General features: G+C 41.2%; 1 protein-coding gene across 7 annotated transcripts in view; it reads right to left on the bottom strand.

Annotated features, from left to right (window-relative positions):
- Positions 1–22,318, bottom strand: part of bt (projectin protein bent) — a 243,329-nt gene that overhangs the window by 108,739 nt on the left and 112,272 nt on the right. For 6 of the 7 annotated variants that reach the window (XM_075671547.1, XM_075671549.1, XM_075671548.1 and 3 more), the window contains 11 exons: positions 21,879–21,972; positions 16,945–17,215; positions 16,148–16,287; positions 14,762–14,903; positions 13,563–13,704; positions 10,225–10,349; positions 8,240–8,378; positions 3,158–3,288; positions 2,924–3,010; positions 2,563–2,769; positions 958–1,260 (listed from right to left, as the gene is read on the bottom strand). In XM_075671547.1, coding sequence (XP_075527662.1) covers positions 958–1,260; positions 2,563–2,769; positions 2,924–3,010; positions 3,158–3,288; positions 8,240–8,378; positions 10,225–10,349; positions 13,563–13,704; positions 14,762–14,903; positions 16,148–16,287; positions 16,945–17,215; positions 21,879–21,972 — 1,781 coding nt within the window. The remainder of the gene's footprint in view (positions 1–957; positions 1,261–2,562; positions 2,770–2,923; positions 3,011–3,157; positions 3,289–8,239; positions 8,379–10,224; positions 10,350–13,562; positions 13,705–14,761; positions 14,904–16,147; positions 16,288–16,944; positions 17,216–21,878; positions 21,973–22,318) is intronic. The other variant, XM_075671550.1, reaches the window with a different exon arrangement.

The raw sequence follows: 22,318 nt of genomic DNA, 5'->3' as shown, positions 1-22,318 counted from the left end.
TGTCTCTTTTTGTCCTGTGCCTTGTCCCACAAGCTCATGCTGAGGATCAAGTGCTGATGTGGATCAGGGAATGTAGGGCAAAATGAAGTTGGATGAATATTTGCCAGCAGTGATTTGGTAGGTGTCTGGTAGATTTGGCAGGTTTGATCAGGCAGGTGTCTGGAAGGTTCAGCAGCTGTGATTTGGTGAGTGTCTAGGAAATTTGGCAGGTGTGACCTGGTAACTTTCTGGAAGATTTAGCAGTGACGATTCTGAACTGGAACTTTGTATCTGCTTAAAGAGAGTGCTGTGCATGGGGGGAAAGCACTTGGTGATGGGTTTCTGGGAAGTATGGTGGGTGTGATCTTGTTGATATCCGGGAGATCTGGAAGGCATGACCTGTTGAGCATTTGTGACATTTGCCAGCCGTGATCTGGCAAAGTGTGATTTGGGAGATGTCAGAATTGTGATATGTCTTTGCTGGACACACGTCCAACCAGCTGTGCTCTGGTTTCAGCAACAGTTTTGTGCTCTTCATGCTGCACATTGAAGGCTCGAACAAGAGCGCTCCACAGACTCTAAGCTGTTTTTTCCCACAAGCTCAGGCCACAGACATAACTCAGAGCTCCACATTCTTTGCTCGGAAGTCTGGTGCTGAAATAGCTCTGAGTGGTTCAGTGCAGAAGTAAGGCGTTTTGGTGGCAAGTTTCATAATAAAGCCAGCCACTAGTGTCAGGAGACAAACTGCCTTGTTCTTTTAGTGTTTGCAATGTTCTTGTTCAGACAAAGTATTGTGTGTCTGCAGTCATGAACTCCCTTCAGTTTGATCTCTTCAAGTTGCAAGTGTTGGAAATGGCACATTCCTGTTGTGTTCGCTGTGTTCCTGTTCAGAGAGTGTCGTGTGTTTGCAGTCAGCAGTTTCTTCCAGTTTCATGTCTTCGCACGTGTAAGACTGCGACCAAGCTCTGTCAGACTCACCATACGGATCCTTGGCCAAGGTTGTTCTGTCAGCATTGAGTGGCTCTGATGCACCCTTTTTGTTCACAGCGCGCACCCTGAACTTGTACTCCTTCTTAGGTGTCAGGTCAGTAATATCGGCATGAGTGTCCTCAGTAGTGAGAACTTCAGTCCAGCCTCCCCTGACACCAAGGTCTTGCCTTTCCACCACATAGTGCTGCAGTGGGACACCACCTGTGTCCTTTGGCGGCTTCCATTTGAGCTTGCAGCGATCCCTGTAGATGTCGGTGACCTCAAGAGGACCTTCAGGTGGTTGAGGCACGTCTGGAGTTCAAGAATGGCACATGAAATGTAATGGCACGAACTCTGTTCAGTTATCACAGGAGCTACAGACCATTGCTCCTGCCCCCGCAAAATAACGTAAAAACAAAAACAAAATACAAACAAGGAGAACACATGCACATTGATAGCATGCAATGCATGCTAGCAATGCAAGTACTATGCATGCATGTACCTTCTAGCTGTCATGTTGCATGCTGGTTGTTCACAAATGTCTCACAAGCAAAAATTCTAAGAGAAAATTGTATTACTGCTTAAATTGTTCTATTAGAATTAGTGCTGTATTGATTTTTTAAAAATTTATGCTAGTTCAACAGGTTTTATGTTAAATTTGGTATGGTGGCTACACAGCTAATGAGAATACACATGAGTCTCACACGAGGCTGCACGCATGCATGTCACTGTGGCACGCTGAGTACAGGCTCTAGTTGCTTAGAAGGGTGGTGGTTTGGGCTAGTTGGTTTCCCATAATGTTAAATGGTGCAATGCGAAGCAAGAAAGAGGGACACAGAAAAGACGAGGACTGCACGCACAAGGATGAGCGTACATGCATCATTGTCAAAGCAGCTAACATGGCATGTGAAGGATGCCGATGCATAAGCAAGCCATCCCTGGCCTTATCGCAAATAGATTTGGCATATCTTGACAACGTCGGCATGAACAGTAGGCGATGATGGTATCTCTGTTTTATTTCACATTTCACATGTTCTTTTCCTTCTGTGTTTCTATAAACTTCTGCATTAAACAATAAATTTTCAGTTGGCAGTAAGTGCTCATCCTCATCTTTTCTGTGTCCCTGTGTCCTGCTCCGTGCTGCACAATTTAACATTTTAGTTGCTTGGCATGATTGCACATTGACTAGACTGGCCAAACACACCTATTAGTGTCAGTGCTAATAAGCCTTCTTGACTAACTCAGGCTACTAGCCTTCTCCTATTAGCCTAGTACTATAACACCAATATATATGTCAAGAACCTAACAGGCTATCAGTTTCTGCATTAGAATTTTCGGTAGAGTTCCTTGTTGCTTTTAATCAGCATAACCCAGTCACTTGAAGTGCCAAACTTCTCTCAAAACACTGCCGAAATTTTTTTCTATGCCACTATACTTTATTTGCATGTTCTTATTTCTACCCTCTGTTGCCACACTTAGGCTGAATTGAAAAATGGCCATATTAAGTTGAAATACTGTTACACAAGGAAGGATAGCCTTATTACTAAATACCATGTTTGCATCAACACAAATGCATAAGACACATAAGCTTACCAGCTGGATTCGTTTACTCACCCAGAATGTTGATGTTGAGTGGTAGCTTTGCCTCTCCTTGCGAGTTACTCAGAGAAAACTCGTAGGGACCAGAAGTGTCTCGAACAGGCTTCCTGAAGGTCACAAGGACCATGTCATTTTTCACAACAACATCAACTTCCTTGGTGGAGACCGGCTGTCCATTACGCAGCAACTTGCCAACAACATCTGACGTTCTCACACCAGTCACTAGAGCAAGGAAGTAGTGGCGCATGTGAAACAGAGCTTCAAAAGGTCACTGCTGCAGCACTAAACATTTAGGAAGTGCTGTTGCAAACTTTAATTCATGTGGCATGTCAGTGAACAGCACAATAGAAATTCAAGGTAATGAAACAAGCTTTACCGCTGTATGGGATCTCTATAGTAAGTGGCTTTCCAGTGTCTCCGGTGTAGTCTGTTTTGTCCAGCTTAATGACTGGAGCTTTTTCAGCTGAAACAAACAATAAGAGAAACCACATTTGTGACCAAGCAGTAACAATGTTTCTACTTCTGTGAACGTGCGTTTCTGATGATTGGAGCAACGAAGTCCCCATAAGGCAAGAAACTTAGAAAACAGTGGCCATAAACATGGGCTCACCTTCAGTCACGCTTAGCTTGCAGGCACACTTGAGGTCCTTGCATTCAATTGAATATTCGCCCGTATCATCAAGCTCACATTTGTTAATGATCAGTTGGTGGCGACCATCTTCAAGCTGCTTAATGCTTATCCTACATGGCAGAAAACAAAAATTAGTTACAGAAAATTATGCACTCACGATGGGGAATAAATGACGACAGGAAAAAAAGAAAAATGTTGACGAGTGCACCAGTGATTTATTTTACCATTACATACAAAGTATTTCATTGTACTAAACATGGTCATCTCCCCTCAATTTGACCTCAGTGAGACATGCTAACATGGTTTAAGTCATTCAGCAGTAAAATTACCCAAGCAGGTTTAAAATGGCATAAAAAATACCAGGAACAGTTTAGCCCACTGGGAGCATGGTATTATCACTCCCAAATGTTGCAGTTTATTTTGGTAAATTTATGCAGAATGCCTGCTGCACCACAGCACACCCACCACACCAGCCCCTGCTGTACAACATTTGTGCCACAGTAACGTGATGATATCAACATGAGCTTGATGATACAAACATATCTATTTCGGGACAAAATTTCAAAGGTGTACTTGTTTTTTAGGCATGAGCATGAGACTTGGCACTTTGACTGCATAGTGGCAGAACAGCATGACGAAAATGACACACAAAGGGACGAAACAGAATAAGGCTCAGACTCTCAAGTTAAAGGGGCCCTGAACCGCCCCTCAGGCTTGGCGAAAAAACACAGTCCGTGGATAGTACACGCTGCTGTGAACATCTCCGCCGAATTTAATAGTCATGCGCGGCGCATGGATTTCGCAAGTGGAGCACAGTCACCGTTCTCTAAGATGCTTTCTTTTCAACAAAAACCTGCTACTCGCTCTTTTCTGTACGTTTTATGTTGTAATATGGTGTATCATCATATGCGGCTGCTATTGGCCAATAGCTGACATCAGTCAAGAAGGGTGTTTGGATCAGTGCACTTCTACCTGCTGTTGCTGTGTATATTTGTTGACGCAATAAAAAAACAGGCAGAAGTAAGCGAAAATATGCTTTCAAATTTCGATAGTAATTATGCACTTCTGAAAGAAGCCGACTATTGTCAGCTTCTTCTTCTATCATTGGCTCACGCTCAGCCGTGGCCACCCACGTAGGAATTAAACTTTGGCCACTCTACTTATTGGTGTCATAGCCATTGGGTCTCACTAATTTTGACTAGTTTTGAACATTGAACTAGCCTTGAACCACGCGAAAGTTAAGGTCAGACCACACGCACACTTGCCAGCACGCACTCACTCCTGGCCGCTCCTGGTTAGGTGCCTTGGCAGACTTCGCTTTGTAGTGATCAAGCTATTGATAGCGCTTCAAAATGCACAAGTTGGACGTGGCTACTATCCATCGGTCAAGCTGGTGCAGGACAAAGCTGGTCAGCAGCACGTAGCACAGGCAGACAGGAGCATAGGAGCATGAGCGTGTAGTCTAGCCCTGTCATGTACAAAGCAAGTGCTGCTGTTGCATGTAGCTTGCAGTCTACATAGCGTAGATAATGCAGCCACCGCAGGGTGCTGTGACGAATCCACTGGCTCAGAGCACTGCAGATTGTTGAGGACAACCGCATTTGGCGTGTTTGGCTGTGTGTGGTGCGTTGCAGGCATTAAAATCGGGAATAGCGGCATCCATGTGAACATACAAAATCAAATTTGAACTGCGCGCCATAGTGATGTTCAGTATGCGGAGCATTGTGGACATGCCCCGGTCCGCTGCAGCCTTCACAGGGAAAGGCATTGAAGAACGAGCAGAAGCACCGTGAAAGGCGTGTTTTATTGCCAATAACTCGGCCTCTGCTGACGTATTGAAGTACTTTTTGTGGAAAAATTCTGAAGTAGCCTAACTTAACTTCGAATACATTTCTCTACTTTAATAAAAAGTGGTTCAGAGCCCCTTTAAGTTCACTGATACACAGGATTCTGCTTTAGTGATTGATTTAAATAATCATATTTTATGCTGTAAAATATAAAGCATCAATGGATAAAACTCGAAATGAATGCTTTTGAATTTTTATTAATGACATTACTCAAGACATACCAGTGAAAACTAAGTTGTTTGCTGACGATTGTATATTGTATAACGTAATTCAGCATCCGAATGACCAGGCTCTTCTAAATTCATCTCTATCTAAAATAGATCATTGGTGTTCTGAGTGGCAAATGAAGGTAAATGAGAAGAAAACCGTATCGATGACAATAACAAGAAAACGGATTCCCCTACACTACCAATATTCAATAAATGGCCGCAGTCTTTTTTCACTAGAGAGTTATAAATACTTGGGTGTCATGATCACGCCTGATCTCAGGTGGAACACGCATATCAACTACATACAAAAAAAGGCCATGCAGAAGCTTGGGTATCTGAAACGTTCCCTACGTCAGTCGACAGAAGAAATAAAGTTACTGGCATATAAAACATTTATTAGGCCGATTCTTGAATATGCTTCCGTCTTATGGGACCCATTTACTGAATTAAATATAAGTAAACTCGAAAGTGTCCAAAGGAAATCAATAAGATTCGTCTATAATTCATATAGCTGGCACACATCTCTGACTCAGCTGCTAGAAAAAGCTAATTTAGAAACACTTCAACTAAGACACCATCGTGATAGGTTGAAATATATGTATTTATTATATCATGATAATTTGCGTATCAATAAGGAATTGTACATTCAACAGGTGACTCGTCGTTCCACACGAGGAAATCACTCGAAAAAGGTCAAAGAATTCGCCAGCAGAACCGATTGCTTCAGTAATTCATTTTTTCCTCGAACTATTCGAGAATGGAACCGTCTCAGTGCACACATTGTCGAGAAACCCACCATGCAGTCATTCTTAAGTGCTTTATAATTCCATCAACCTTCAATTTTCAGCAACACTTATCATCTCGCGACATATGCTATGGTTCTCTCGCAAAATGCTTCGATAAGTGATGCATTACAGCAGTTTGTCATATCGAGCGACGCGCATGTGCAGCTTGAATTGTCCATGTTCTGATTTCTTCTTTCCTTGTCAAGCACTCTGTCAATATATCATTGTACAATTTTTATATCTGTAGCACGGGTTTGTATGCAAGCGACGTGCAAACTATTGGTCTTTCGCTACTTTTCAGTGCGTAGTGCGAGCCTTGTGTAATGCGTTCTTGTCTTGTTATTTTTGATCATTTTTTCATATGTACTGTCCACTCCTGCCTACGGCCTTCTCTGAAGGCTGGCAGTATTTCTCAAAAAAAAAAAAAAAACAGTGAAAGTTGCAGACATTGTAGGAAAGCTTCAATATGGTAGATTCGGATAGCTTGGGCACATAATGAGAGGAGACAAGAACTACATTGTCATGGAAGTGTTCACAGTTGACTTTGGTGGTAATAGGAAATAGGGCTGTTCACTTAAAAGGACCCTGAAACGATTTTGACGATTTTCTACAAACGTACTGAGTCGTTAGAGTAGGTCTTTCTGATCGTTAATTGACACATCTAAGTGCTCCACGTAAAGCGTGTAATTTATTATAAAGTTTTAAAAATGCACATCGCTGCTGATCGCAGCACACTGCTCGGCGGAATTTTAAGCCACCCCTACCCATTTGACGGAAATCACCCATATGACGTCAGTGGGGCGAGCTATCCGATTGGCTGACCAGGGCGCGTAATCAATTATTTTTCCAACATTATGGTAAACAAATGATGTTTGTAATAGTTGGAATGTTAGTTAATTTGTTTTTATAAAAAGAAAGTAACATAAAGAGAATGCACAAGAACAATCTTGCAGTACACTTAAGCACTTCCGGCACACAGCAAGTGTCGTCTGCTTGTGTTACAACGTGCTCCGTCTTTGACGAGAGCTCCGCAGTCAGTATCGGTCTGTCTTTTCGCAAGCGCTATGATTCGACTTTGTTGCGTTGTGGACTGCAAACGTAGCGACTGGCAATATGTCAAGCTGCGATATCGTGTCCTTCTGCAAGCCAGTAGACGAGCAGACTGGCTGCAGCGCATTGGACAGCCGCTATCCGATGGGCGCCAGGATTTGCGCGATTGCGGCCGTCACTTTACACCAGAAGATTACTAACGCAATAGCGCTTCGCGAGTCCGATATTAGGGTAAAAGCAAGCACAAGGGACAGGGCCTGGCCGTGTCCCCTTGCGTGTCGTTACAAGGGATGAACAGAAGCGCAAATGTGAATGGTCTGCACGGTGCAGCCACCTGGTGGCATAGAGCTCAACCACACACAGTAGCAGTAACAAAATGCATTCTTCTTTGCTGCTGGTGTAAATTTTTTCACAGGAGTGTGATCGTGAATACTGAACACGTTTTTGTAAATGTTTGAAATGTTTTACACTTGGTAAGAGAAATATTAGCTCTTTCTTTGGCAGGTTAAGCTCTGCGCCACTGGGTGGCTGGTCCGTGGAGACCGATCAGGCTGCTCACGCACATCTGCGCTAAAGTTCCTTCATCAGCTTGAGTTTATGCCTTCACCGTTCCGTCGAAACGATCTGCTAGTGCGCAATTACCGGAATACCAGACACGTTCGGCGCTACGACAGAATGCTCGCAACGCACGCTGCTTCGATAGATCTCGCTTGGGGTCGACGGCCAAGCCACTAGCGGAGACGTTTCGCACGGCCGGGGGCGGGCTCCAAAACAACCGGAAAGTGGACGATGTGACGTCGCATCGTGACGCAGGACCAGTGAAGGCGGAGCTTAGTCCCGATCGCTCGCCAAACGAGTTGAGGAGGAAAATCATGGCTAGGGAGGAGGGTAACTTGTAATCACTTGTAGCTCCATTAATGCGTAACGCTTCACTTAAATTGTGGTGCGAATGTTCTACTTAAGCTGTACCCTCCTCGTCTACAAAATTTGTCCGAACCGTTTCAGGGGCCCTTTAAGGAGAGGTGGCAATACAATCTCAAAGAAGGTTTAAATGCCAAGAAGCTAAGGATGGCATGGGTCATGTCAGCGATATGACAGAAATGAAATGTTATATGAAAGAATACAGTGACCCCAACTCTTCATAAAGTAATTTCTCCAGAATGGTCTTACCTGTCACTTGGCTTGATTTCCTCGCCATTCTTAAACCACTTGAGTGGAGCATACCTGTCAAGAAGGTCAACCTCCAGGATGGCTTGCTCTCGTTCTAGAGCATCCACATCTTTTAGCTTCTTGTTGAACTTGTTGGCCGCTGCAAGCGAAAAATGGAAAAAACATGAGACGATGAAAACACATCCGACTTGCATCGGTTGTTTCATGAACAAGGCTACTTAAACATGTCTCTACACTGCATAGACAGCAGTGTCAGGGTGGAGTCTACAATTCAATGAAAGTCGTAGGGAAGGCAGTGGAAGTCAGATAAATGTAATGGGAATGTATTATGCGTCATCCATCTCCCATTCATCACAGTAAAATAAAGCTTTGTTTACTGCTGGAAGTGTGTATTGGCCGTTGCAACTGATGGCACAATGCACTAGCCACTGCGTTATTACCGAAGTGCATATAATGCTGGTTTGCTGTGTTAGACAAAGAAGAAAATATCGCACAGCCATCTGTGTAGCATTGTATCACGAGGATGTCAATGCTGGTGTGAACAAAGCAGCAACACTAGGGACAGTATTAGTCAGCAAGGTGTAATGTAATACATTGTAACGACTTCATTAGAGCCAGTCCCCTATGACAAATTACAGAATAGTATGTCGCCAAGCCTGGTGCTGCTGGTGCTAAATATGTTGTGACATGAGTGGAAACAGCGCAAAATAGCAGGATATGAGAGAGGGACAGACAACAGTGCTGACTAACAACCAAATGTTTATTCTTTCAAGCAGCATATATAGGTATACCACTTGTAAGAAAAACCGGAAAAAATGTGAAGGGAGCGTGCATAGAAAAAAAGAATAATGTAGTCACTCCAATAAGAATGAAATTTTCGTTAGAAGGAGTGAAATTGAAAGAAAGCTCACGCAACCATCGCCACTCTTCCGGATGTGAAAAGCTTCAGAGATAAGTTGTGCACGCTCGTCATGATAGTTTGACAGCACGGCACAATCTTCGAAAAATGGCTTACAGCCACATTTAACGCAGTGCAATCATACGTGGCTATTTCTTCCTTGCTTGCTGATCTATTTAAATGTTTCTGCATGCAGTCATTCACACAACACTATGTTTGTCCGACATAGAAAAGTCCGTAAAAAAGAGAAATCGAGTAAACAATGTTACAATGGCACTTAACAAACTGCTGTCCTATGCTTTCTTCCACATCTTTTTTTCATTGTCATTGTTGCGACTGACTTTTTGCCACATATTACCAAACTAATTTGGGGTAGTGAAAAGCAGCCTAATTCCTGGCCTGTTATAGACCTTCTTCAAACTGTGTGATGTGTTATGCACATACGCAATTACTGCAACCAGCAAAAGGTTATTTATTTATGAATACTGCAATCCCAGAGAGATCAAAGCAGAGGTGGCACTTAGCAAACTGTTTCAAAGAATACACAAAATACAAAACACATGAAAATAAGAACTACGTAAAGGTCAATGTTATTAAATGTTTGCACGTGCTGTAAATGAATTGTCATCTGCAGTCGACTTCTTCGTCAACCCAAAAAGCTTCAAGATGGCACTTCTTTGCAAAACAAGTTTCAGTTATCGAGTATAGTATAAATGGATTTTTTAGTCTTGGTCGCAGAAACCACATTATCTTGCAGAATGGTCGAAAATTAAGCTTGCTTATACATATTTATGAGAATAGTTGGGAACAGCACAAAAACACAGCACAAGATCAGATAGCAGAAGTACACTTTATCTTCCCGCTTCTTTTTCACATGGAATAAAAAAAATTTAAGTAACTAAAAGTTGCTTTCAAATTAAGAGGGGTGAATTGTACTAAAAACAAGGTGAATTAACGAGAACATTTAGCTATGTTTGCATTCACCCGAACTACAAATTATACCTGCGCTAGAATTATTGAGAGTTCATTGCACACAAAAAGTTTTTCGGCTTAAGAAAGGCTGACAAAGAACATATTCTCCACTTACGTTCTACAAGAAGTTCTCCACTCGTCTCATCCGAGTTTGTCTTGCAAACATACTGGCCTTCGTCAGTAATCTTGGCCTTTTTGATGTTGATGCGGCGTTTACGACCTTCTGCAGTCACTTCATAGCTGCAATTGAATTAAATGCATGCTCTATTACTAAGCATGAGACAAAAGGCAAGTTGAAATAAATAAATCAGGAGGATATCATGTTATTGACAGAGCCTTCTTTGTGCTGCAGCAGGATGGTCCACAGGGAGAGTTGGTAATGTGTCATAGTGGAAAAAAAAAAAAAAAGTGAGAACGAGACACCGACATAAAGAAAGAACAATGACACGAGCACTTACAACTAATTTTCTTGAAATATACTAAGAATATATATGATCGTGATAGATGGCCCAACAACAGCAGAAAAAAGGAATAAAAAGCAAGGTGACAGCGAAACCTAACAATGAACAGCAAGCCATTCAAGGAACACAACATGTGATTGTGAAGAAAGCAAATTCTTTATCATTGAGTAAAATTAATGTCTGGCTAATGCATTTGTCTTTTCTTTTGATGTATAATGCCTTGACTATTTTGCACAATGTCTAAATATGATGCATAGACCCAATGGTTGGGTTATGAAAATCAGGATCACAACTGCATGAACAGTAGTGTGCAGCCGAAAGAGAATGAGTGGAAGCAGCTAATGAATTCTTGTGTTCCTTTGGACACGTGTCAATAGATCAACCCCTTTTGCTCACATATGCCTTCCTGTATGTCAAGGGGGTCTGGTACACAATTTCTGCATTACGTGGAACAAATATGGTGACATGCTTCACCATGCAACTACTGCTTGACTTTCTCTTGGCACTTTGCTACATTTTTGCACTTTCGCACATACCTTAAAGCAAGTGCTCACACTGTCGTTCTTTCTTGACGTTCTCTTTCTCATTTTCACTTTTTTTCGGTATGCCTACTTTGAACTTCATTAGGTAACATCATAAATTAAAGAAATGGGCCCAGAATGCTAGACCTTACGCAGCTTATTTGCTCTACACTGCTTGGTAAGCTTGTACTGATACATCAGTGATGCAGAGTCTCATCGGTTGAGTGCAGCGACTGCCTCAAACTGGACCAGGTAAGTGCTCCAGGAGAAGGAACCGTCATGAATTAGGGTGGAAGCTTGGGCAAGTTGGTACAGCACCCTAAAAATTTAAAGAAACAGCCTAAACGACTGGACGACCAGATGAAGAAAGACACACACACAGTATTGCGCCAGTGTATTTTTTAGTCTGTCTTTCTTCGTCTCATCTCCTGTCATTTGCAATGTTTTTAAAATCTCAAAATTATAGGTTCCAAAGATGCCACCGTGATGAGCCTGTTGAAGGCTGTTGCTTATGGTGCTTGGCTTGGGATGGAAGGTGCCACAGATGCTGTTCTTTGCAGTCACCAAATGTAATGGGGCTGCATCACAGCTATCACCAAGCTTTAAAACGAAAGGATCACTCGCGAAAAGTACTGTAAGCTTTTCCAAAGCAGCACTTCTTCCTCTTTTTGTGTCCACTACAATATAGCATTCAGATTCCCAACACTCATGACATATTTGTTCAGAATTTCAAAAGCTTATCAATTCGCTTGATTCCTAATTGCATCTGTAATCCTCTAGAGTCTATTGTCAAGTCAGATGAAGAAACTCAGACTTGTTTATCTCAGACTTGTTTATTGTTTAGACTACAATACCCAAAGGAGACAAGGACTAAAGGCAAAATGCCTAACAAGACCTTAGCCACCCTGAAAAACTGTACTTCTTGCAGCAGTGGACAGTACAGCAAAGAAAATAATTTTGAAAAATCATAGCAGTACATATCACATGCTTATCGCATGCTCAATTCCACACAAATTTCAAAAGTACATTACAGCTCAGACAATATTATTTTAAAGCTGTGGACAACAACACAATATTCATTTGTTGTTAACATCAGTTACAGATATTTTTACAATAATAGCTGATGTGTTAAGTAGATCACCACCCACTCTGACAGATTTCCAGATATTTGCTTTAAGCATCATACGTTCTGCCACACTACACTGGCTTACTTCCAGACAGAATTCCATGCGGCAGGAACTTGTGCATAAATGACATGGTGCACATTTCTCACATTGCTAAATATGCCGTGTATACTGACAACACCAGTATCTTTGTAAGCTCTTCATCTCCAGACAAGGCATTTTGAAAGGTGAATAAAGTTATGGAAGAATTAGATTCGTGGACGAAAAGAAGCAAGCTAGACATCAATACAAATAAAACCAAGGCAGTAACTTTTAGAGCTAAAAACAGATGAATTCCAGCAGAATATAACATTACTTTTCGTTCTTCGAGAATTGAAATTCTTAAATCTATAAATGTTCTTGGTGTTTACTTTTTTGAAACGTTAATATGGGAATACTGCATATATTACATATTGCAAAAATGAGGCCATATTACAGGCATATTAAACAGAAATCGTTATTTGCTACCATAATCCATGAAATTATTAACATACAAATCTCTTTTTCTTTCCTGTTTAAATTACTGTAATTTAGCATGGGGCACAATCACACAAAGAAATGTTATGAGGCTCATAAACGCTCAAAAAAGGATTCTGCAGGTTATTGCAAACCTCGCCTATCATGAGCCTACGTCGCAGTTGTTCAAGAGATACAAAATGTTGAACTTTAGCGACCTATACCGGCATAGGCTAGCGCAAGCATACTTTTTAGGTGTTAAGCAGACGAATTCCTTGTCTACGAAAATTGTGAATTTAGAAAATACTGCCACCCATGACACTTGGAGGACTGAACTTTGGAAAGTTCCAACTTGCCGTTCCACGTATGGCTTACAACCACTGAACAGTAATTTGCCAAGTTTATTAAATGAATTTTATGTATTGGGCATAGACATTTTGCTAGTTAAACAATCTTATTTGGCTGCACTATTCATTATGCTAATTACTCATTTCTGTTTATACAAATTGTTCTTGAGTGCTTTTGTCAAGGTACTTCTATGTGACATACTGCTTTTTGTTATTACCGTTGCTTCTTTTGTTGACAAATTTCACCGCGTACCTTATAGATTTAACGTATTTGTCAATGTCAGAGGTGTTTTCTGTATGTGCTAACATGCTGCACCAAACTTATGCCTTTACTGTCCTTTCCTTTCACTATTAGTTTTCTTTATTGCGTGTTTTGCTGACCTGTCGCTGCCGTGTGTTGTCAGCGGGTTGAGAGTTTTTCAAGTCGTCTCTTTATGGCCTTTTTTTTTTCTCACCCTCCTCCATGTTTAATGGGAAATAAAGCTGCATTCATTCATTCACTTACTGCTTGTCACCCTTAATCTCCTTGCCGTCCTTGAACCATTGCACGGGGGCCTCCCACTCGTCCACTTCACATTCGAGTGTGACAGAGTCATCCTCAAAGACTTTGAAGCTTTTCAGGCCCTTCATGAACTGGAACTTTTGTTCTGTGAATAGAGGTAGAAACAAGAGCTCAAATACTATGCCTTGCTGCCTTCTGAGGAATCAAGGTGATACTGCTATAACCGTGAGTTGTGGCAACCTGCAAAATGCAGCTTGGCTAATGGGCTGATCCTACAGGTGAATACGACAGCAACATTAAACATAGTGACTATGTTTGGTGGTGTGGATTTTGCACCCCAACGTGATCAGACACAGTAGTAAAGGCAAAACTGGTAAATGATAGTGAAATTCATGGCCGGATGACAAGTGCCAGAAGAGGACAAGGATCCGTTCAAAATCCAAGTGCAATAATATCGTGCCTCATGAGCCGTTTGCTGTGGACGTGAGGGAAAGTTTGCGAAGGTGAGCTGAGAAGGATGGTGGTTTAATGTGTGCTGTCCTCCTGCGTACACAATGTTGGAAATGACGTGGTCGAGCACACAGTAATCTGATCAAGCACACACTAGGAGGGAGGATAGGAGGCAAAGGTGAGTGTGTGGCAAGGTGATCAAGTGTACGCTGGAGCCTCCTTCCTGGTCCTTTTAAGCTGGATGGGAGAGGAGGGCACACCACTCTTTGGTCTTGGCTTCGCACACCATTTTTGTCATTTTTTACAACATGTGATGCTGTGGTAGCTAGATACACATAGAAACCTTCGCCTTTGGCTCAGGTTTGTCCGAAGAGCCATCCATGGAAGTGAGAAATTTTTGTATGAAATAGCCATTATGCAGTTTTTTGAGTTCAAATTCATGGAAGCTTCTTTCTATTCAAATACATTGGACTCTGCCAGGACCAACAGAGCAGTTCGAATTATTTGTCAATTCGAATAAAGAGATATTGAATTATCGGGATTTCACTCTATTGGTTCCTTGTGAACAAATGCAGGCTGTAAGTGCAGTGTAACTTAGAAAGTAAATTTTCTTGGGCCTTGCAAAAAAAAAAGAAAGAACCAACAAATGATATTTCAACAAAATCAGTCATCTTGCTGAAGCTACCTGTGCTGAAGAGACATTCCACTACTTGATAAAGAGAAACGTTAGGTGTCATACATAAGTGTATCACCTGTAATGGTGACCTTGCATGTAGTATTCTCTTCTGAGCTGATCTTGCAGGTGTATAGACCAGTGTCATCCAAGGTGCAGTTTTGGACTCGCAGTATCTTCTTGCCGAATTGGTCCTGCTCAATTATGTACTTGTCACTTGCCTGCAAATATGGTCACACACGAAATGGGCACTTTTCTCACTCGTTATTAAAATGAACTAACACTGAATAACATTGTGGAGAACCTGAAGTATAAAAGCTGATATGCCGAAGTCAAGCTACTATGAATCCCGACACCACAGAACATGGAAATGTAATTTTATCCTTGATTTTACCTGGACAGGGTTTCATTACACAGTGACTTGAACCCAGTGGGAACCTGCACTCAATCTTGGCATGCACACACTTTTTCTGATGTTCCCAACAAATCTATCACATTAATGGTTTGTAGAACACAATTTGTGCTTGCAGATTTTAGTTCACTAATGTGGACAGCTGCCTGCATTTTCCATGTTAAAGTTGCGCCTGCAGTGGCGATTAGTACATGAGCACAACTTGTCACAAATTTAAATGCAGCTACCAACATGGTTTTCATCAGAGCATTTTAAATGGCCTGCCTATTAAATCCAACATATATATTTCGTATAATATGTATTCTTTCTCGCATGTGACTATTTTGTGCAGAAAACAATATACTCCTTGAACTGAACTAAGAGAAATGTCAAGGAAAAATGGCAAAAGTTTAGCCACCGGTGGAACAGAAAAGGTTAGGCAAAGCAGGTCAGATATCAATAATGATAAAATATGCGCCTTTAGGTAAGTGTGAGTGACAAATGTGAGCTTTATTTTACCACATGCTAATTTTTTGGTGGAGCAGCCTTACAGGACTCTGATTAGAGGATTCACATAAAGGACATTAATTCATAACTATATTACAAACAGTCAGAGCTTTGATGCACCACTTCGAAGAGTGTAGACAACACATCAACCTCTTCTGTGCCATGCGATTATCCTGAATCATGACCAAAAACATCCAATTCACTTACAGTGGAACCCCTCACGAAAAACAATTCAGACAATATTTTTGAGTGTTTACTTATACAAAAGCTTAACCACCTATTGGAAAATTGAAGTTTAACAGCACTATATATGAAAATGAAAAGTATCAGTGATGAGGAAATGAAATTGAAAGAAAATGAAAGGATTGTTCACAAGCTGACAATCAGCCCATTCTTAAAAGAAATTAACAGAAATCAAGCCGAGTTTGTCTATGGCCATTTTTACGAGACGTGGACCAATCCAGCTTGTCCGTGGCATGGAAGGGGTTCATATTTACAGCTTTAATATATTCACAATAGCACTCTTTGCAATAACGGTTGAGCGAGAACAAAAGGTATTATACTCACAGCTATCTTCTTGTCATCCTTGAGCCACTGCACGGGGGCCTTGTGGCTGTTGGTGGTACATTCAAGCACCAGTTCCTTGGTGGTATACTGCTGCGACTTTGAAGGCAGCTTCTTCACAAATTTGTACACAGGGTCCGGATCTGAGCAAGAGCCACAAGCACAAAAGGTCATTAGTATAATCATGAAGCGAAATGCTGAATGCTTGAATGTCAGATATTGTTCATACATGGACAATTTATACAATTATCTAATAGATTGTATGTAAAATATATTGTAAATGTGATTAGATAACTGCACAGCAGTTGTAGACAGGCAAGGACTAAGTTCACCTGAAACTGCAAAACCGAGAAAAACATGTTTGAATGTACAACCTCATGTAGAGATGTTTTAACATTTAAGATAGTGGAAGAACATTGGGTGGTAAGAAAATAAAGCATCTTCTATTGTGCTACCTGTATTATAGTACAAAACTCGTAATTCATTCTCTGACAAATGGCAGCTTTCTCTTTCTGTTCAACTAAATTGCAGCAGTGTCTGCTATTCATACATGTTTCACCATATATTCGAGATTAATCGCTGGTGTTTGCGTACATTCGGGAACGTCCAACACTATTCATGACACATGCACTATCTGGTGGGGCACGCCTGAATTTTTCACTGAAGGATAGGTGACAACGTTCAAGAAACTTTGGATACAGTAGCCGTGTCTTGTGCTGAGCGAAAACTTGATAACAGCGATAATCTCATGAAAACAAACGCAAGCAAAAAGTAAAGGAGCGACATGTGGCCATACACACCATCCACTTCCAGCAGTGCCTGGCAGCTAGTGTCAAGGCAAGTGAGGGTGTATCGTCCTCCATCTTCCACTGTTGGGTTCATGACCTCGAGGACGTGCAGGTCTCCCTGGCTCGTCATGTGGTACTTCTTGCCCATGAAGATTTCCTGGCGATTGCGGAACCACTTGCCTTTCACACCACTCTTTGAAAACACAGCCTGGAAACGGGCTAGCTTGTCCCGGCCTTCTTTAACATGCACATTCTCCAGTGGCTGGAGGAATGCGTCTGGTTTCTGCGGGGGCCAAACAGTGCACAAGAGCCATACACTTTTGGTGAATGCTAATGGACAAGAAATCTGATCACACGTAGCCAAGCAACAGTTCAAAGTGACACCTACTCATTATCTATTTTCTGATTTTAAAAATTTTACCAGGCTTTGCAAAGGAAGTCAGGAAACTGAAATTTAGTTACAATCTTTCATGGTTAGGGCAGATAACAATTGATTAGTCAATATCTTCCAGGCTACTACTACAAGGTACAACTAATTAAAGCAGTAAATTGTGATCTGTGGACCATGTTTAATGCTTTTTTTTAATACTGCTCCAACAATGTTTTCCCATTAAAGTATCCGTTTAGGCACCAGTGTTTGATCTACATGCCTTCCTAATGTTTACCTTCAGTGCTTCCATCATGACAAATATGTTACCATCAAACATGTCACCTTATTAACATGATGCACTGTCTCTAAATCTGTTCAGCCATTTGGGTGGCATAGCCGTCGAGGTACATGGTAATCTGCTCTAATTTGGGAGTGAGTGAATGAAACAAATGCTGTGCAGCATCAGCAGTATGAATGTGTTTCATAAAAGCAATCGCATGCAACAAATACTCAAGCACAGACAAATTTGTCCAACCAACTACACACTACACATCATGCAACAAGTGCATGCAAAATTCCAAAAAGCAAGAAAAAAGGAATTAAAGGAAAAAACATTTGACAGGCAGCTGACCAGGCACAATAAACTAACATCAACAGATTACAAACTAGATGCCACAACTTGACAATATTTTCCAGCTTTAGAGCAAGCGATAGCATAGCTCTCTTACTTATAGCATAGCTCTCACAGTTGGCTGTTCTAGAAAAAAATGTCGCATTAAACCCTCGTTTTCCATGCATGTTAGTCTTCAGTTTGCAATGATGTTTCATAGAATGCAATGTACCAGTGACTGCCAAAGTATACATAACACAATGCCACCAACTAAAACTAAGTGCATATATTTAGAGCTTTAGGGTGCGCTATGTAAGTGCAGCCCACTTTTAAGAGGAACACACGAGTGCAGAGCACATGCGAGTTTTACCCCTGGCAAATACTATACAATTGTCGGGCTTTGCAGCAGATGATTCATGGTTGGTGGCACCGTCATTTTTATAGACAACTGCGCAGTGCATTCACATAGTTCAACCAGCACTTGGAGTGCCGGCAAAGTAAGAGCCGCGCATCAGAGTATTCCCTTTAAGAATATACTGCATTGTACTTTGTGTATTTACAACATTATATGTCTCTGTTTCAGGCCATGGAGAAAAGTGAAGAGAAATTCAATTTATTTCATTTATTTATAACTTCCATGTTCGAAAAACTTTTGTGGTTAGTTGAAGACTCAGAGAACAGAATGGTAACCTGACTGGTAAGCCTGGTGTTACAGTGACCTGAGTACACTATTTGTAAACATTTCGATCTAGCTTTAGGCAAATCCAGCAAACAAAATCATGCACTGTCTTTCACCATGCATTGAGTACTATGCAACAAAGAGCCAACAAGGACACATATAATGCAACACAGAAGAACACTGCACAAAAACACAGTTAAGCCACGAAAGGAGAATGATGCAGCAACAGAATTACTTGGAGTTTAGTCATCGAAAGCAAATATCTGAAAAAGAAACTGGGCAAGAAGGAAGATGTGGAGAGATAATCACAAGCCAGAGTGAGACAACATCCTGCCAGCATCTTTGCAAGCGCTGCGAAAGGAAGAGTCCAAACACTAAGAAGACGCTACAAGGCAAGCATGTCATTCGAGTGGCCAACCTCGCTGCCTCGACGCACTCTCTGCAGCGTTGGCCAGTCGGGAATGATGTCCGCAAGCGACTGACGCCTGCTTTCCCAAGGAGGGTGCAGGTCCAACGTCTGAGATGACGTTGCAGAACAACGAAGGAGACAAAACACGTGAGAACACACACACGTGAGAACACGTATGAGGTGCACAAAGACAGGGTAAGACGAAAACACACGCACACACAGCACAATGGGATGTGACATGGATAAGTGACAAAAAGATGAATGGCTCATATCTCAGCCTTTATAAGCCCAATTACAATGCTTGCTAAATCAAATAAGATCTGTACTACCATGGCTGCATGAAATTCAATAAAAAAAAAATTTGTGCATCACTGACAGCAAACATCCAAATATCCTGACTAACATCCTGACCTGATACAGTAGAGTCCATAATGACTGCGCCTTCTTTATATAAATTAGGCAATATAGTATAAAAAATGTCATGTGAAGTTTCAGCACCTAGCTCTATGAACAGTTCAGTGGTATGGAGCAAAAGGTACACTACCTTACTTAACATAAGACATAAGGCTACATTACCAAAATTTCAAGAGATAACTAGAAGGGAAACTTGGGCGAGTTGGTGAAAAACTTGATAATTTTGCAGCAGCTTCTCGTAATTATTTGATTTATGACTAAGTGTAACATACATGGCAGAACAAAAAGAATGACAGACACAACACAAGGACAGAACAAGTACTGTGGCGCACCACATAGACATGTAAAAAAAAAAAAAAACATGCACAAACATGTACAGTAGTAGACAAGAGACAGAAACCATTGTCAGCCATTACTGCCAAGAAAAAGTAAGGAAGAACACTGCTGACATTGAGTGCAATGCCAACATCTTAAGACTGACAATGTTTAATCCATAGATCCAGACATATTTTAAGTAACTTTGATGATGATCAAACATAAACAAATTATAAAACAAGAAAAGAATGACACGTTCAGCAGCAATTAGGCTTCAGTGTGGAAGAAGGAGTCAGCTTTAAAGCAGTCACTACTAGATGTTGACGGTTAAGAGAAATTAAGCTAGCAATATCACAAAGCATTATGAAATGAAGAATGGCATGAATGCAAAGTGTACGAAAGAAAAAGAAAGCAAGAGGGGGTGACAAAAAGTTGTTTCTAAGTTGCAAGCATGAAGCGTGCAGTACAACATTTCTAGGAGTCCACAAATGAAGCATTGGACGATAACTCAACATAACCAAGAAAAGACAGAAGACATTAAGCACAAAGAGGATGAGAGAGGAAAGAGAGCATATAGAGGAAAAGTCTGAGATGGAAGCAAATAAAATTGAAATGATGTAGCAGAAGAGCAAAAGAGTTGATGAGAAAGAAGCAATCTGCTAGAGGAAACGGTTCAAAGATGAGAAGCTGGGAAGTGTGCCTGCTAGATTGCCAGGCATATCCAACCTCCATCTTCTCCTTTGGAACCTTGTGAAGAACTGGCCAATCAGGGATAATCTCTGCCAGTGATCGTCGGCGAAGCGTAGAATGAGGAATCATCAGCTCGTCCTCCTGTGGAGGAGCAGGGGATCCCAGCAATGGTGTCAGTTACCGTGACATCCCCAAGGGTGACAATTATTAGGCATGTGTGGAGGTGAGGAATGTAATCTCAGCTGAACTAGGAAGGTCGTAACTCTAAGTCGGAAAGCCTAGCTTAAATGTGAGGCAGTGTGGAGAAAAATGGGGCAAGACCCTTGGACACAGCCTAAAGAATCCAGCCAGCAAAAATGTGGCAAACAAAATGGAAAAGCAGGAACCACAGCCTGAGCTGAAAAACAAGTCCCACGGCCACTGTAAAATTGGAAAATACCAGCAGCAATGTCAAGACAAGGAAACAAAAAAGGCAATGGACCGTGCAATGATGGATATGCAAGGAGTGCATCATGTGACAAAGTGATGTCACAAACAAAGATACAAAATCAACTTTGAGAGGCTCTGGACAATTCTCAATATATATATATATATATATATATATATATATATATATATATATATATATATGCACACATGGATGTAAAAAAAAAAAGTGGTTATTTCACTGCAAAGTAAAAAAAAGTTCATGCAGGAAAAACATCCAGAGTGGTATAAAGAGGTCTACACACACATGCACAAAGAAAAAAGAAAAAGAATGCCAAGATATGCAAAATTGGTACCCCCAAAAGTCAAAAACAAAACAAACAGAGGATGCCAGAAATGTTTCATAAGTGTCACAGAGATGCCCACAACTTTTTTTATATCTGTGCTACAAGATGCAGCATCCATTTTATGTTGCAGGACAAATTATTGAATAAAAGAAAGGCTAATTGCTTGCATGACACAATATCAGTACAATTATGATGCAATTTGGTGCAAAAAACAAGGCAGCATTTGACAGGAACAGAGAGTCTGCCACTGAGAAAAAAAGAAGTCTTCGCTATAGAGAAAGTAAAAGAGGGTCAGCATTCAAATGGCAATACACATACTTGACATATATATCCTTTTCATTTTAGAATAGGAACGCAAAGGCACCATAACTAAGCCTTTATATACATTGAAATTTATTACATCAGTGCAGTTTCAATACTAAGGTAGCATACTTAAGAGGCAAGTTCAATCACGTATCTATGCCGCACATTAGGTCTCAGATTCACTGCAGTTTCTACACCATGCTTTAAGCATGCTGATAACATGTGCGGGCAAAGTGTTAAACCGTTGAATGAAACACTTTACATCCAGAGCTATTGAGCAAGGTTATAGATGAAAATTCTGCATGAAAGACATTAAATGCTGAGAACACAGCAAGTCTGCAAGAGTACAGTACAACCAAAAAATCATGCAAGTGATGTTTTACCGGCTTGCGAAGGCCAATTTGCTCTTTCTCCTCTTCTCGTTGCTTGAGTTGCCAGTCTGGGTCACCTTTGCCCATACCCCATTTGGCATATTGCCTGCGCATACACAAGCAGCAGCAAGCGAAAACTAAGAGCACTAGACAGTGCACAGTCTGCTTTAATATGACAAGAAACAGCTGTGTTGCTTCAGCGAGGTAAAACTGTGTTCCTCCGCAGCGAACTTAAGAATGCATCGCAAGCCCATGTGAACAACAGGAAAACTGCATACCAGACATTGACAAGTGAGCTTTGAAGTGACACATGAAGAGCACTATATTTGCATGCATATAACATGACCATGAACATGGTCAAAGGGATTACACTGAGTTCTCAAGAGTTGAAGAAATACTTTGGGTTGTATAGCGCAGAGGGAATGACCTCAAAAAGAAGGACAAGACGGCAC

Source organism: Dermacentor variabilis, chromosome 10, assembly GCF_050947875.1.
Source record: "Dermacentor variabilis isolate Ectoservices chromosome 10, ASM5094787v1, whole genome shotgun sequence".
In the NCBI taxonomy this organism is placed as follows: domain Eukaryota; kingdom Metazoa; phylum Arthropoda; class Arachnida; order Ixodida; family Ixodidae; genus Dermacentor; species Dermacentor variabilis.
The sequence above is the reverse complement of the archived record's forward strand: the minus strand, read 5'-3'. Positions and strand labels throughout refer to the sequence as shown.